Source organism: Astyanax mexicanus, chromosome 23, assembly GCF_023375975.1.
Source record: "Astyanax mexicanus isolate ESR-SI-001 chromosome 23, AstMex3_surface, whole genome shotgun sequence".
Lineage (NCBI taxonomy): Eukaryota > Metazoa > Chordata > Actinopteri > Characiformes > Acestrorhamphidae > Astyanax > Astyanax mexicanus.
The window spans coordinates 17,364,297-17,382,366 of NC_064430.1; the positions used below are offsets into that span (position 1 = coordinate 17,364,297).

Genomic DNA, 18,070 nt, shown 5'->3' on the forward strand with positions numbered 1-18,070 from the left:
GATGATGTACTATATTTGGAAAAGCCTATATACATTTTTATACATTATATATATATATATATATATATATTTTTTTTTTTATTATTATTATTAAGGAGGCCTTGACACTTTTAAGTTGTAAACAGGTGGGCCGTAATGTAGAAAAGGTTGATTGTACATTAAAACATATTTTAAAAATATATTTTGGAAGAAAGTAAAGATAAGCTTGATTGGTAGATTGCCAAATCGGCCAGCATTCTAACTAGAAATGCAGATACACACTAACACGCAACAACACAAACGCTCTCAAACACACACACACAAGATACTTGAGACTGAGAGACTTGGGCTGACGTAAGAGATGTGTCACCTGCAGTGAGAACGAAGGGTGAGGCAGTCTGATACCTGTTTGGAAGTCTGGTTAATTAGCGACAGGTTATGACTATAAATGATGGCTATTCTGTGGCACGCATTACATGACGCTGAACAGAAGCAGTTCTGGGAAACTGTGTGCTGAATGGTAACACCTTCATTCAGCCTGTATAAACAGCCATGAGTCACAGCAGTACATTCAGAAATACACCCAAGCCTTACTCCAATCGCAGTCAGTATAGGAACCTGGTAAATCCACTTAATATTGCCAGCACTCAGCTCCCAGCACCTGAGATAGAGAGAGTGTTAAAAGGTGAGAAAGAGAAAGAGAGAGCATGCTTGAATGCACCACCACAGTGAGACCAATTTACTGCAGCTAATAAAATATTGTTTAAGTGGGTTCTGTGTATGTTGTATTGGGTGCTTGGATGAGTTTTGGTGTGTGAGTGTGTGACATCATAAATGTGTGTGTGTGTGTGTGTGTGTGTGTGTCTACGTGCATGTGCCAAAAGAGCCTAAAGAACAGAGACACTCACCGCGCATCTGCCAGCGTTGCCCTGACAACAGCCCAAGCCGACACAAAGAGGGCAGGAACACCTGCAGTCACACACATACAGAGAATGAGAGGAATTTACTAACCACACACCTCCACTATGGCAATACAATGCATACATTTGTCATGTATGTGATAAAAATGTGATCTGATTTTTATCAAAATCAAAAGTACTGACACATATGATTATGTGTTGATTGAGAACAACCATAAAAATCTTATAATGCGAGTGGAAAAAAGTATGTGAACCCTTAGGACTGAACAATATTGGCAAAAAATATATATTCCAATATTTTCTTGCTCTAAAGTGTGTATTGCGATTTAAAAAAAATACAGGAATTTTCTCCAGATCACTCCAGGAGTAAAAAATGCCTGAAAAACTTGCCTTACGTGTGAATTTGCTAGGGATGTATCAAAAACATTTTTGGTTAAAACCAAAAGTGAACAGAATTGCCAAACATTTGTCAACATGTTTTTTTTGCATGTTTTAATTAATTTGACTACTTTTTTCACCACTAAACAAACTCAATAGCTTAAATATACAGTATAAATACACTGCCTGACCAAAAAGTAAATGATGTGGGGTTGATGCTGCAGTTGGTCTGCAGGTCTAGGTTCAGCAACAGTATGTGCTGAACGAATGAGGTCAGCTGACTACCTGAATATACTGAATATAGACCAGGTTATTCCATCAATGGATTTTTTCTTTCCTGATGACACGACCATATTCCAAGATAACACTGTCAGGATTCATGGTGCTGAAATTGTGAAAGAGTGATTCAGGCAGCATGAGATCATCATTTTCACACATGGATTGTTCACCACAGAGTCCAGACCTTAACCTCATTGGGAATCTTTGGGAGTTGCATAGAGCACAATCTACTCTATGCAACTCGAGTCATATCAGCTTTATTGTATCTCTCAGCTTGTCCAGAAATGCATGTGTAAAGTGTGTTCTTTAGGGGCGGCTCAAATTTTGCAGTTCACTTCTCTACATACTTCTCTAATTATTTCTAGAACTTCTCTAAATACTTCTATAACACTGTAAAACTCATATGCAGTACATATGCATGCACACATTGTTCGTCTGGATGATGTGTACACGGCTGGGCTTTTATTGTTAGAAATGCAGTGAAAAACTAGATATTTGGACCATTTAAAAATGACTATTTTAAAGGAACAATGAGTACTAAAAGAGAACTACAGCAGTCCAAATTTCAATCACTGGTGCAAGATCTCCGCCCTGCCCTCGCCATATTTTGAATGCGAAGCTCACTCTAGTTGCAGGATTTACACCCAGTGGCAAGCAACAGCAAGTAATTTGCTACTTTATAAGATGAATTTATATATGTTTGCAATGTTTTTATTGCAGCATTTTATTGTTGATTTTTTATAACTAAATCTATTATATAAGTAAGTAGTTTATTGCACCCTGGGCTGTGGGTTGTAGACAAAGCACAGTGATTAGCTCTTCAGGAGAAAAATAGCCAGCCTGTCTGTTTCCATGGCTATTTTGTTCTATAACTGACAACATGGGGTGTGGAAGTGGGACTGGAGGGATCGGCGGTGGGCCGATTTTGAGGCTAAAACCCACACAGATCACTGTGACTTACCAGCCAAATCAAATAAGAACATACTAGCTGAAGCTCTGCTGACAAGAAATGACTGTATTTAAACAATAAACCTCTGAATGTTAATCTACACAGATTTCTCTCCTAAAAAAGGGTTAATTTGGGTGAGTAACGCACTTCTGTTTATTTACAGTGAGCTTAGATTTCCACTAAGGCTGGGTGCAGCAGCATTAGCATTAGCAGCTAATAGCTTACGCTAATGCTCCCCCAGCAGTGCTAGTCGGGGTTTGCAGCAGGCTACTGTCTGATATGCTCACCTCTGAATGGCAAAAAAGCTAGCATTTAGTGAAGTTTGTGGCTAATGCTAATACTGCTTCAGCCTCTGTGCTGGAGAAACTTTACTGAAACTTACTTAATAATTCTGTACTTCAGTGGAGTGGCTTTACTGCTTCTTACAACCTGAGTGATAAAATTCATACATATGGTGCACTGATGATTTTTAGGAAAATTAAAGGATTTTAAGTGCGCTTTATAGTGCAAAAAAACAATGTACATTTATTGGAAGATCTCAAATAGTGAGAGCTATTGTTAACTACTCCAAGCTCAACACAACAAATACTGCTCTATGTAACTTTGTAAAGCAGGCTGGATTGTGTAATGATGTGTAACTCAAGCCATATCAGTTTTTTTTTGTATCTCTCAGCTTGTCCAGAAATGAATGTGTAAAGTGTGTTCTTCGGGAGTGGGTCAAATCATGAATTTCGCAATGCAATTTTAAGTATCAATACTTCTATAACACTGTAAAACATATGCATACGCATGCACTTATTCGTCTGGATTGTGTGTACTGTGAAATGAAGAAGCACCATTTGTTTTAAGTTTAAAGCAGTAAAGCAGTATTTAACGGCATGCAGACCCCTGACAAAACTGACAACTCAGACCTGTTTACACATTTTATTGACTGAACTCCAGGTTGTCATTCAGGCTAGAAGGCTTCTGAAAAACAGACTTTTCCTCTCCTTCCTCTGAGCATTAGCACTTCAAAGCTGCCTATTCCGCTTCTCAGAGGGACGCTGTGCATCGAGCAGAAGTTGTGAATAAATGAAGTCAATCAAAACGGACTGGTGGGAAATTCAGGGATTCGGACGCTGTAAGGGTCTGTCATCGAGGTCTACAAAGCCAAATGGGCTGGCGTGAACTGGATAAGGTAAACAGTGAGCAGGATAAAAATGGAGGCCTCATTATTAAAAGCAGAGAGTAAAAATGCAGGCAGGGAAGATCAGATGAAAGAAGGGAATGAGAAAAGAGGACAGAAGGAAAAATTCAAGCTAGAAGGAAATTACATTTGGACTGATATATTCTGATATTCTCTGCTGTATGTCTTTTGTGTGCATATATGCATAAGTGTAAGAGAGAGAGAGAGAGAGAGAGAGAAAGTGAGAATACATGAAAAGAGAGTCTTCACACTGAATCCAATTTTTATGGACAACAGAATGTGTGTGAAGTTTTGCAAATAAACGCATGTATATTAATGAGTCTGAAACTGACGGGCTGAGATGGGGTGAGTCTATTGCTCTATTATGTTTGAATGGACTGACCAATCAGAGCCCTGTTTTCAGAGATAAAGACCAAAGAAATGAGCATAAAGATGGCAGCAGTACAGCTGATTTGTTCTGAGCAGAACACAACCCAATTAAAGAAATACAGAATCAGTCAAAAGTTTGGACACTCTTCTAATTCGATGTGTTTTCTTTTTTTTATGTTTTTTTTGGGGGGCTGTCAATGATAAAACGATAACGCATGCGCTTATTTTGGAATCAGTTACGCCTTATTATCCATTACACACAATTAATTACTACACCAAGTTTGACCCTAGCTTATGCTGTAATCTGGTGAATCTTCCCAGGAGTAACCGACAGGAAAGTATTCAAAAAAGGGCATGGACAACTCATCCAGAAGGTCAAAAAAGAACCCAGAACAACATTTTAAAAACTGCAGGTCTCGCTTGCCTTGGTTAAGGTCAGTGTGAATAATTCAATGATAAGTAAATGGTCTCCATGGGAGAGTTCCAAGGCAAAAAACACTGCTGACCAAAAAAAACCGGGTAAATATACTATGGACTGACGTGACGAAAGTGGAACTTTTTGGAAGGTGTGTTCCTCGTTCCATCTGGTGTAAAACTAACACATAATTTCATAAAAAAAAAATTGTCATACTGAATGTTAAACATGGTGGTTGTAGTGTGATGGTCTGGGCTTGCTTTGCTGCTTCAGGATCTGGACAACTTGCTGTAATTCTGCTGTTTACCAGACAATCCTAAAAGAGAATATCTGACCATCTGTTCATTACCTCAGGCATTCTCAGGATTACTTGGGTTCTGCAGCAGGACAATGATCCAAAACATACAAACATGCCCACTTCTGAATACTTTGGAGTGGCCTAGTCAAAATTGGTCAAAATTCCTCCACAGAGATGTGAAAGAGTCATCGCCAGTTATCGGTAAAGCTTGATTGCAGTTGTTGCTGCCAAGAGTGACACAACCAAGTTATTAGATTTAGGGGGCAAATACTTTTTTTACACAGGTAAAGATTGGCTTTAAAAAGTGATTTTTATATTTACTCATCTTACCTTTGTCTGATATTAAAGCTTGTTAAATAATCTAAAACATTTAAGTATTTAAGTATAACAAAAAAGCAAAAACATACTTTTTCATGCCACTGTATTATCAGAAATATAATATTAGTGACATAAAAATAGCTGGCACATTTGTGTATCTTAGACAGTAAAAGAGAGCAAAAATAGACAGCAAGAGGAGGAATAACGAAAATGTTGAGACTAATGGATACTTTATGTATAGATATACAGTAATTACAGAGCACAGAAAGTACAGAATGAGTCAGACTTTGTGTTTTTATTATATCAAAAATTGCGTCTGTTTTTCTGTTGTGTGAGTGCACCAGCCTCTCTCTTTCTATCATAACAAGCTCCGCTGAAGCTCAGTGCTCTACCAGATTATACCTTTCGCACAAACACAAGCATATTCACAACAACTTTTCAGAGAAAAAGAAAAAATGACAACAATGCAAAAAGCCAACCATCAACCAAAGCACAAACAGTACTCAAGCACAACACCCTCCACTTCCTCTGTGAGTCTGAAAGTTTGATGGTGGGAGATGCGCTGGTGACAGGGTCAGCAATTACAGCAGCTGAGTGTCTGAAGAAGACACAGCAGGAGCGCAGGCTAAACAGAACCGACGGCGCAATAATTATAAAACGTTAATAACACACTGTCCTTGACAACAGCATAATAAGACCGCTGATTCCCCAACCGTAAACAACAGCATCATGATTGTTCTCTGTGATCGTGTTTGAAAGGCGGCTTTGTTGCCCCTCATCCAAAATTATTTCACTGAATCTGTGACACCCTGTCCTTAGCTCTGGCCACATCACTCATCATCACTTATTAGATTTATACCAGTGCTGTCAACGTTAACATGCTAATGTATATAACAAATCTGGAAACATTCATGTTCAAAAAATAATTCAGCGAAAACCAAAGAATATTATGCTCTTCAGCGCCAACCGTGATGCAACGTTTTTAAGGTTTCACGAACACTGGTGGAAACGCGGGCTGGTTCGCTGAAAAGCATCACGATTATTATATTCCTGAATGGAAATGGTTTAAAAAAACATTTCGGTGGAAAAGCACTATAAGAGTGGTCACTTTATAAAACAATTTGGCGACAAGAAAGGGGATCAACAACAATTTGTTTTGCTCGGCAAGATCAATGACAGTTCTTAGAAATACACAACAATGCTCTATAATGACCTATGGCCAAGAGCTGGAGATCCCACTTGATCTAATTACTCGGCCTGAGTGTAATGTAACTCAAGAGCCAGAGGAGGTACTCTATCCTGAGAACCTTCACTAAAGTAGACACATAAGAGAATTTGAAAATTCATTTGAAAGCTAAGTTAGCTTCAGTATAAAGTGGAATGTATTTGGGCTTCCAAAAATTCACTCAACACACAGCACTTGGAGTCCATTAGGATTGACCCTGATGGCCAAGGGCTAGATGTCCCTGAGCCCATATGTACTCTGAGTCAGAAGTGTGTCTGCTTGATGCACTTCCTGAACATGAAACAGCCTTAAAACAAACAAAAACAAGACAAGAACACCATACACACACCACCACAACAATAAACTAGTGACTATGATATTTACCTTACTCTATAAACCCATTTGATATGTGCTCAGGAGCACTTGGAATGCAAATACATCAATGATTATAGTTGCATTAAACCTGCGCAAAGAGTGTTGCAACATTTATTGCTATCTTACACCCTGTTAACAGTCTATTTTCAGCATCAACCGCCTTTTTAAGGTCATGCCATAGCATCTCACTAGGATTCAGGTCAGGACCTTGACTAGGCCACTCCAAAGTCTTTAGTTGGTTTTTCTTCAGTCATTCAGTGGCGGACTTGCTGGTGTCTTTTGGATCATTGTCCTGCTGCAGAACCCGAGTTCAGTTTAGCTTGAGGTCACAAACAGATGGCCAGACATTTTCAGAATTCAGAACTTTTTGATAGACAACTGAGTTCATGTTTCCATTTATCACAGCAAGTCTTTCAGGTCCTGAAGTAGCAAAACAGCCCCAGACCATCACACTACCACCACCATGTTTTACTGTAGGCAGGATGTTCTTATTCTGAAATGTGGTGTTACTTTTACGCCAGATGTAACAGGATACACACCTTCTAAAAAGTTATTTTTTCTCATCAAGATGCTTTCTGGAAAAATTGAGATGAGCCATAATGTTTTTTTGCTCAGCAGTGGTTTTTGTTTTGGCACTCTGCCATGTAGGCCATTTTTGCCCAGTCTCTTTCTTATGATGGAGTCATGAACGCTGATCTTAACTGAGGCAAGTGAGGCCTGCAGTTCTTTGGATGTTGTTGTGGGGTCTTTTGTGATCTCTTGAATGAGTCATTGCTGCACTCTTGGGCTAATTTTAGTTGGCTGACCACTTCAGCCACCACGGTTGCACATTTTCGCCATTTGTGGAGAATAGTTCACTTCTGAATGCAGAAAGAGCTAGCACTGACTGGTAAAATTCATATATAAGGCGTACTGGATTATAAGACGCACTCACGATTTTTGGGACTTATAGTGCGAAAAGTATGGTAAAATATCGTTGGGGAGAAACTTTGAGGGCTTTTGAGTTCTTGCACCAGGTTTCAGCTCGTGTTAAAACATATCTGGATATACAGCGATGTTTCTAAAAGAAAGGTAACTGAACTAACCATGTCAACTGTGATGAGATGTTTCTGATTTAAGAAACTCATTTCTGAATCAAAACACACAGATCAAGGTTTGAGAAAGTACCTAATCAGCCAATAACTATTTCATTTTCAAATGAATACTGTGTTTTTATTAATGTTGGATACTGTAAGCTATAATTAACGAAAATGTATTTAGCTAACCAGTTAGCTAGAAGCTGGATGTTGTGGATAGCCAGAATTTAGTACTATACTTAGTTTAAATGAGTTTATTAACGCTGGTCTCTGCCCTAAAATTAATATAACATAATATAATTACCTGGGCTTAGCCCCGGGCAACGCCTCTGATAATACACATAAAAAAACAAGCACTAATCAGGCTTTTTTTTTTTTTTTCATTGTGACGCACCTACAGGACAGGTGCTGTATTTACAATATAACAGATCATAACAAGTAAGTAAGTAGATGGTGAATGATAAAACTAATAAGTTATAGAACAGGGGTTTCCAATGATTTTATATTACATAACGGATATTCTGCATCTAGAAATTATTTTATTTTATTGTATATTTGCATACACCTCAAATGTATCGAGTAACACAAAAGTAACGCAATAGTTACTTTTACTGGTAACTCAGTAACTCAGTTCCTTTTTTGGAGAAGTAATTAGTAACTATAACTAAATACTTTTTCAAAGTAACATGCCCAACACTGCATATAGAATGTGTATGTCCTCATGCCCAACAATGTCGCATCTTGTATTTAAGCTAGAGGTTGCCCATCTGAGAATTAGAGCCTTCTTTTAATTGTACAGTTTTCCCCCTCAAAAAGTGTATCCTTTATGTAGTCTAGTTTTTTTATAGACTCTTACTGACCTGCTTGCCAGCTAATGCTATGTATGCATACATAGTTTAGACTTTTAACTTATAGTATTTCCGCTTACCCAAAAAATGCCAACTTGAGAGGTTTGACTGTTTGATAAGATCTGGTAAGACTGCTTATCAGTTGTGCACTGCTGAAGGCAGCCTCTGGTTCTCCAGTGGGGAACATGTGACAGCCGAATTTTAATCTGTGACTTTAATCGGTTGTACATCTCTCGCTGTACAAGAGAACTGAGCCGGAAAGACAGAGTGTTCTGTAGCCACTGAGCCTGAAAATAACGGAAACCTCTATTTTGCCGTCTGTTGTGTGGCAACACTACATCTCTACATCACTACATGGTGCTTTATACTATCTAATTAGTGTAGAAATGAGCATTATTGGATGTGAGACCTGCGTTTATAAATAAATGAGCCATGGGCTATTGCTTACACCACTCAAAACGGCAAACATCAAAGTACTGGGACTGAATTGGGTTCAAAGACTGGGATATTCTCAGAGTGGACTGTAAGTAGTGTGTGCAAAATGAAACTGCAGTAATTTGTTGTTCTGCAATATGTTTTGCAATATTAAAAATAACAGAATTTTGTTTGCAATCATCCAGCAGCACAATGTTAAGAAATACTGCATTCTGTGCATCAAAGTTTAAAGTAACTGAAAATAAATGATAGCAGGACAAGGAAATGTTGCAATCTGGTGGACACATTACTAAGTAAACCTTGTGCTGTGTGTGGGTGAGCATTATCCTGCTGAAAAAAAACATGGGAGTTGCCATGATTCTTCCAGAGCTGGAATGCAAATTTTGATTACTGTATTTTTTGCACTAAAAGTGATTTTGTGTTTTAGTCAGGAGAAATAATATTATCAAGCTGAGTGGACTTCCTGGCCAATACAACTCAATAAAATGAGTACAATGTTGTTTTATACAGCTTTCCCATAGGCTCCTGGCACCATATATTTGCATATTGGGTGTGGCCTCTCCCTTACTTACCATTTTTGTGTCATCTGTTGCCCAAAGCTACCTTATCCTAGTCGTGCAGTAATATAATATATGTGTTGATTGCCAGGCCTCAGTGTTGTAGACTGTAAGAGCAAGTCACCTTTATTCTGTGTTCCTCATGCTCACAGTATGTTGGCTTGAAGCTACAGATTTCACTCTTGTTCTACTACAGTATTATGCTGGCAGTGTTGACAGTTCTATAAAAATATGCCAAATATGCTGAAGATACCTGTATATGTTATTTAGACTTATTTAAGCCCACAATGCTTGAAAAAAACTGTTAAGGTAATTAAGCTTTTGTTGTATGAACAAAACTCAGTTAAGTTGAATAAACTTAAAATGTTATATATTTACAACTTAACTGAGTCAAACCAAAAAAGAGGACTAAGTTAAGGTAAGCAAATGAATATTTTTTTCTGTATTTTTTATAGAAAAAGTTCAGTTTAGTAGTGTTTTTCTGTTGACATGTACAACAAACACTTCTGAGTTTGTTAATCTAACTAAAAATGTTTTAGTAACTAATTTCAACACATTTTTTAGTTAGCAGGTCTAGCATACATTTTTTAATTACCTTGACTAAATATATATATATATGTTCAGCCAACTTAAAAAATTAGATAATGAACGAACTATGATGAATTCTATGTTAAAGTGATTCAATAATTTAAGTTTAGCTAACATTTAAGACTTGTTAGGTCAACTTAATTTGGTAAGTGCAGAGAACAAATGAGCCATAAAGTTGTACTAACTTAAAAAAGGCCTGTGAATTAATGATTTTAAGTTGGAGTGAGAACGGGATTACTTTCTCAGGGGGATGTCTGTGAAAAATAGTGTGTGAGTTCTTTGGCTTTCTCGCTCACATGACATTGCGTTGTCACATGATATTAGGTTTTGTACATGAAGCACAATGGCAGCATCTAAGCTCTTTAAAAGACACTGGAGCAGAAAAGAGATACTGGCTCTTATTTCGTTTTTTGGGCAAGGTCAAATTTCAGCAATATGTGAATATAATGTGTCAGTGGATAAATAGCTATTTTATTAAGCTTGAGGTGACGAAACTCCGGATGTGCGTCCAGGCGGGACTAAAATTACTGGAGGACCATGGAGTTTAGCAAATAACAATATATAATTCAGCCTGTAATTTTCTCAGAGGACGTATGAGAAAAACACATACATGGTCATTCTGGACGGGAGTAAAATCACAGAGGACCCCCCATAAAAGAGAAAATTACTATTTTCTAATTATTATTTAGCCGTAGCAGTGAATAAAAAAAATAAAACCTCAGCCTTGAGAACATGCAGGCTTAGATTTACTATGATCAATTATTCAAGGACTTTTCACGTCACGTTTACAAATGTTAAGGATGAGGATTATGTCACTCTGACTTTAAAAACAAGACAAAATGACCAAATTAAAGCTCACTCAGGTCTATCCATTAGTGTTTAAAACAATGCCCTCCAGTACTTGTGCCCTTGGGAAAGATGAGCATAAAGCACTGAAACGTTGTCTGTTATTTATTAGCTTGACCTTAAAATGAATAATTAATCAAAGAGCAAAAATATAACAGATCATTTCCATTCGTGTTTTTTGCTATTTGTATGCATATGAATGGTGGTAAATGTGAAGGTCAATAAGACTTTGTTCATAGGAGTAGTAAATGCGAAACTTAATTTCAGCTCTTTAGAAGGTCAGATTTATATATTTATATAGGGATGCTGCACATCTCTAGCTCATTATAATTTAGTAATTTTTAACTATTATCTATTTATTTGTGTTTTATTTATAAATCAAATGTCCAATACAGAACAGAGAACTGTAATAAAATTTACATTGTATAGAGTTTAGAGGCGGGACAAAATATACATTTTGAGATATCAAATATTGATATTTTTATTGAAACACAGGTACACTGGGGTGCAGAGTGGTCCAGAGGTCCAAATTGCTGCCTCTATGATCGAGAGATCGTTGGTTCGAATCCCAGTCATGCACCTTGCCACCAGCTGCCGAAGCCCTGAGAGAGCACAATTGCTCTCTCTTGGTGGGTAGATGGGGCTAAAGATATTTGTTATGAAGATGAGCAATTGTTAGACTCTAATGGTCAATAAAAGTGGCATTTTGTGTTGAATTTGGAAAAACATATTTTAGTTGAGTTTGATTGGTATACTGCAAACAGTTTTGTGATTATAAATCAAACTGGCTATAAGTGTTGAATCATTTTGATTATTTAACCATACATGTTTGTATAAGCCAGACCAAACAGTCTGACTTAGTGTCCACTATATAGAACCACTATATTTTAGCTGTGTGTAGCTTAAACAGTGGGAAAACCATTTAAAATCTCCATTTTGGCTGGGTGGCTGGTCAAATTCAGCAGCAGAACTAATCAAAATCTGCATTCCTGCTCTGGGACGGCGAAACTCAGCAGCAGAATCAACTACAATCTCCATTACTGCTCTGGGACAGTGAAACTCAGCAGCAGAATCAACTACAATCTCCATTACTGCTCTAGGATGGTCAAACTCAGCAGCAAAACCAATCAAAATGTCTATTCCAGCTCTAGGATGGTCAAACTCAGCAGCAAAACCAATCAAAATGTCTATTCCAGCTCTAGGATGGTCAAACTCAGCAGCAAAACCAATCAAAATGTCTATTCCAGCTCTAGGATGGTCAAACTCAGCAGCAAAACCAATCAAAATGTCCATTCTAGTAGGGGGGATGGTAAAATAGCAGTAGATCCAATCAAAATATCCATTCCTGTTCTGGCATGGTCAAAATTCTGCAGCAGAACCAATCAAAAATGTCCATTCCAGCAGTGGGGGACTGTCCAACAGCAATAGAACCAATCAAAATCTCCAATCCTGCTCTGGGATGGTTAAATTCAGCAGCAGGATCAGCTAAAATCTGCATTCCTGCTCTGAGAAGGTGAAACTCAGCAGCAGAATCAACTAAAATCTACATTCCTGCTCTGGGATGGTAAAGTCAGCAGCTAAACCATTCAAAATCTCCATTCCTGCTGGGGAGTACGGGTAAACTCAGCAGCAAAAACAATCAAACTTGTCCATTCCAGCAGGTGGGACGGTCAAACTCAGCAGCAGAATCAACTAAAATCTGAGACAGTCAAAACTTGGCAGCGGAACCAATCAAAACCTCTATTTTACTTGAGGGTATAGTCAACCCTTTGCAGCAAAACCAATCAAAATGTCCATTCCAGCTCTTGGACAGTGAAACTCAGCAGTTGAAGCAGTTTAAATCTATACTCCTGCTCTGGGGCAGAGTCAGAGTCAGGTTCTACATTTCAGCCTGGGGCATTTATCAAACGGTGAAACCTGTCTGAAAAAGACTAGATGTTAAATGCAGTGCAGTCCTGAACTCATCAGTTGGTCACAGTTTGTTCCTGCACTGTGTGAAAGGTATTGGATTTCAATTGAAGCATTTCATTCTGCTGTCTTATTAGGATTAAGCTTGCTATCAAAGAAACCAACCCAAATGATTATGTGGGGTCTATATGGGTAGTCCAACTGGGAGTCAGAAAGTGTTGTCTGTAGGTTCCAAGCTGGTCTGGTATATGAATGATGGATCCCATCAGTGATACTGAATGCATAGAATAGATTAGACAATAGAATAAATACAGTATACACTGTACTTCTGACCTGACCTGCAATCATTTATTTGTCTTTTTCCATCAATTATTACTCCCATTAACTCCCCTCCTTCCAAATCCCAATCTCCCTTTTGTCTGAGTCACTAAACTGAATGTTCTCATTCATTGTGGGTCTCCAAGTTCTAATCCACAGCCTGATTAATCTACCAGAATCATTCCTACAGTACCATGGGCAGAAATCTCCTCTCCCATTTCCTACAGTCTCCTTGGAAATCTTCATATATGTTGATGACATGTTAAATACAAGCAAAATACGTATTTGCAAACACAAACTCACCCCATCCTATAAGTGTGAATCCCCAGAGGTACTTGGAGTCTGAGAAAAAGGCCATGAAGATGAGGCTGTGCAGATATAGTCCTTCTACCAAGATCCAGTAGTAGTTGGTTGCCAGGAAGTAGATGAAGAGCAGAACTGTGATCTTGCACCCAACCTGTTCAAATGAATTGCACAACAGTGAAATATATGTTATTATTTTAATCATACTGTGGAGAAATAGACAAATCAGGCAAAAAGAGAATAGTGCTAATGAACATGCTTTTAAAACAGGTCCACTCCAAAAACCCACATTTTATAATTAAAACAAGGAGTGCACTTGCGACCATGAGCCTCAGCAGCTGTCGTAGACGTACAGCTGACCATGAATCATGAAAGCAGTAACCTTACCTTAAAAACACTATCCTTTTTAGGCTGACCCAAGTCACGACGCCACAATACAGAGACACACGGCAAAACAACATTTGTGGATATCTCTGTGAATGCTCCCTAAGAATCTCAAAGCACAGGTGGGCAGTAGTCTCTGTAAACATTCACACATATTTTCTTCTAAAAAACCCTTCTAACCCCTTCGGCCTGTTTTGTAACTAAGCAGCCATTACTCCTTTCCCACTGCATTTCTGTCCTAGCACTTTGTGTATTGTGGTGCTGTTACAAACCAATGATTACTGAATTTTACTGTTTTTTACCATTTACAACTTGACCTAAGTAATTGACAATTGTTTAATCTTACTTAATACTTAATTAATTAATCAATGTTACATGAATCCTATTTTGATACTTCAAACTACAGAGAAATCATATTTTTCCTGCTTAATAATTTTGGATGTGTCCACCATGTCATGATAAACTGCATTATACAAAATTTTATGAAAATCTGAGAGAAAATATGCATTTGATGAAATCATGGTTGACCTAAGTTTATACACATTCTGAATTGTTCATGCTGACCCTGTTCTGTTTCAAATAATTATTTCTTTTCAAAATTTATTTTAATATTTTAACAGAGAAGGTAAACAGTTTAAGCTTTTTTTTATTTATTAACATTTTTTTCCAATTTAGCTAGGCCAATTGTCATCTGCTACTCAGCTGTACATCCCCCATCACTAGTGATGCCTCAACACAAGGAGACACATGTGAAATCAGCCACCGACTATTTTCAAACTGCTGCTGATGCAGCATTGAGCACTTGGAGGAAAGCGAAGTGACTTGGTTTCAATACATCAGCTCACGGATACCTTGTGCTGATCGACATCACCCTTTGGAGTGATGAGGAGAAAGAGCGTCATCTGTCCACCCAGAGAGATCAAGGCCAACTGTGCTCTCTCAGGGCTTCAGCAGCTGATGGCAAGCTGCATGACAGGGATTCGAACCAGCCATCTCTTGATCATAGTGGCAGTGCCTTAGTCCACTTGAGCACCCTGAACACCCAGACAGTTTAAGCTCTGATATAAGTATTTGGACAATATGAAAAATATTAAGTGAAATTAATATTATTATTTGCAGAGAGTGTCTTCAGTACCTTGATAAATAGAAATTAAAATGGTGGGAACATTGTAATGTCACTGATATAAAAGGTTGTTCCAGGGTTATTCCAATATGAAGCATGGAGCACTGAAGATAAGGCAGAAAGCACAAATTCACATAAAAAACTTTATAAAATACAATAAAACACTTTAAAATGAAGGATAATTCTGGTGTTTATTGCTATCTTACACCCTGCAAACAGTTTTTTACTTTTATGCCTTGCACCTACGGTGTTTAAATACCAACAGTGCTTCTGAATATATCTATGCTGATGGGTGTGGTGATCTTAAAGTGAGGTGTGTTTCTGGCATGTTGCTACCTTAGCAATGGAATACGCAGGTGCGCCACTGACTGATTAAAACCTAGACAGATGTTAAGAGTAAAACGGTGCCTGTTGGCAAGAATGCAAACTTTTAAATTAACAATGCACTGCAAACAAAATAAAATAGCATCATTCTACATTAACAAAAATATAGATAAATGTCTTGTCTAGTTTCCCTTGCTGAAAAACGTTGGACACATCCAGGTACCTGCACTGTAGCAGCTCGCCAAAGTAAGAGTGCATCTGGCTCTTAAAGGTAATGGCAAGTGACACGCAGATTGCTATATTTCACGTTACGCCCAAAACACAGAGCAACAAGAGCTGAGCAAGGTGTACTTTTCCCATCGTTATGATAGCAAAGACATACTGACACATCCTAAATCAAGCTGCACGGTGCCTGGTCGACAGTTCATACAGGTCACTAAAATAGGGCCCAAAGTTCTGTAGGAAATTTAAACAACTTTGCAGTGGACAGAAAATAGGCATGTTATATTGATATTGACTCTAACAATAATACGTTCATTTCGTCTACTGTAACACAAACACAGAGAAATGTCTCTGCATCAAAGGCCTAACTTTATTAATGTTTCTCATATTATAAGAAGCTTTTACTTGAGGCACAGTACAGAGCTCAGAATCAAAAATAACACTCAGGTAATCGACTTCAAAGCATCCTAGTTTTTCAAAAAGCAGAAAACAAGCATTTCAAGACAACGGTGGACTCCATCAAGCAATCGTTAGAAATCATTATAAAAGGACTCATTCGGTTACATTCTTAGTTCCACAGCATCTCAATCCATTTCTCTCATTTTCAAAGAAGTCCTTACTGAGCTAATTTCAAACATCCTGTGATAAAACAGTTTTAGCTCACCAAACAATTCAGCCACTATAAACAGTACCACCTGCTATTTTCAGCCCCTGACTGATTTAATCTAATGCTAAATTAATTGACTTCACTGGGGCTCCACTTTTGAAAAGAACTGCAGTGCAAAACTCATTACAGCTCCAAGAGATCTGCCACCCAACAGCACAAAGTTCCCGAATTACAATATCAGTACCGATCCAGGCAATCATGGTCCAGATCCCAGAGTGGAAGAGTAAAGCTATTCAATTTATTGTTTGTTAAATTTGGGAATTTCAGCATTTCCTTGTAAACATTTATAAACGATAGAGGTGTAAACAGGCATCCAGTCATTCAGACGTCATGACTATTTATTTGCTGAACAAAACAGACTTTCTGTAAAGTCTCAAATGTCTGTCAATAGTTTCTGTGCCATTGGAAATTTGAGCTCACTCTGGTGTCTGTGTTTTGAGTTTTGATTTTTAATACTTTTTGTCTTTTATCATGTGAATTGACAAATTCTGACTTAGCCTAATCCCCAACTTCTGTGATTCACTTTATCAGTAAAAGAAACCCAACTGTGCTTATATATTCTGTCAAATGATTAGTTCAACAGTTGCTAATTTCTTCTGATTTTTGGACTAAATAAATTATTTACACTAATTTCTACAAACTTTTACATTTCTCCTCTAATCTTTATTAACTCTTAAATATCAAAATAGATTTCTGTGAATTGTTTCTCATCCATCCAGGCCAACCCTAGAGGCCCTATCTTACACCCTGCACAAGGCATGCTGAGATGCTCATTGCTAGCTTACACTCCGTCAACAGTCTATTTTTAAGCCTTGCACCTGTGACGTTTAAAGACGCAGCTGAATACATCTACACTGATTGGCATAGTGGTAAGAAAGTGAAGTGTGTTCAGGTACCGTAAATCGCACTTAAAATCCTTTAAATTTCCCAAAAATCGCCAGTGTGCCTTATAATCTGGTGTGCATTATATATGAATTTTACCAGTCAGGTTATAATGAGCAGTAAAGCTACTCCACAGTATTAGCATTAGCTGCTAACTGTGCTAAGCGCTAGGTCTTTAGCCAATCAGAGATAAGTATTATCAGCCTGTAGCCTGCTGCTAACCATGGCTAGCACTGCTGGAGCAGCATTAGCATTAGCTGCTAACCACACAAGCACTAGCTCTTTCACCATTGAGAGGTGAGTATATCAGACTGTTGCCTATGTGTTTATTATGTTAAAACAAGCTACATGGGACGAACCGCTAAAATTAGTAGAAATCTGGAAATCTAAGCTTACTGTAAATAAACGGAAGCACTTTACTCACCGAAATTCCTTAGATGCCTTTAGCAACAAGACCTACTGAATTAGAAGAAAAACATGGCGACAACCCTGTTCTCTACTGTCGCATAATGTGACTTATAATCTGTTGTGCCTTATGTATGAAAATAGACCAGAAAAAAAGACGTTCATTGAAAATGCGCCTTATAGTGCAAAAAATACAGTCAATTTCTGCCATATTGCTATCTTGTCAGCAGAAAACACAGGTGCACCACTGACTAATTAGAACCCTGACAACAGTCAACTCTCAGATGTTCATTGCTATCTTAGCAACTCAGGTGCACCATGCACACTCAACATGTGTACACACACAAGGACACACAGCAGTGTGCAAACCCAACATTTACTTCAACACTTAGCAGAATAAAGAATAAAATAACATTGCTGTTCCTGTAAATGACCTGCTCACGCTCCTTCACAGCATGAACGAGCAGATCAGTTTCCTCTCATAAAAAGCAAT

The 18,070-nt window shown here is 37.9% G+C and overlaps 1 protein-coding gene across 1 annotated transcript in view; it reads right to left on the reverse strand.

The window, feature by feature from the left end:
- Positions 1-18,070, reverse strand: part of pth2rb (parathyroid hormone 2 receptor b) — a 113,815-nt gene that overhangs the window by 38,116 nt on the left and 57,629 nt on the right. Inside the window, exons 8-10 of the mRNA XM_007257083.4 lie at positions 13,571-13,724; positions 888-948; positions 574-640 (exon numbers count right to left, since the gene is read on the reverse strand). Coding sequence (XP_007257145.3) covers positions 574-640; positions 888-948; positions 13,571-13,724 — 282 coding nt within the window. The remainder of the gene's footprint in view (positions 1-573; positions 641-887; positions 949-13,570; positions 13,725-18,070) is intronic.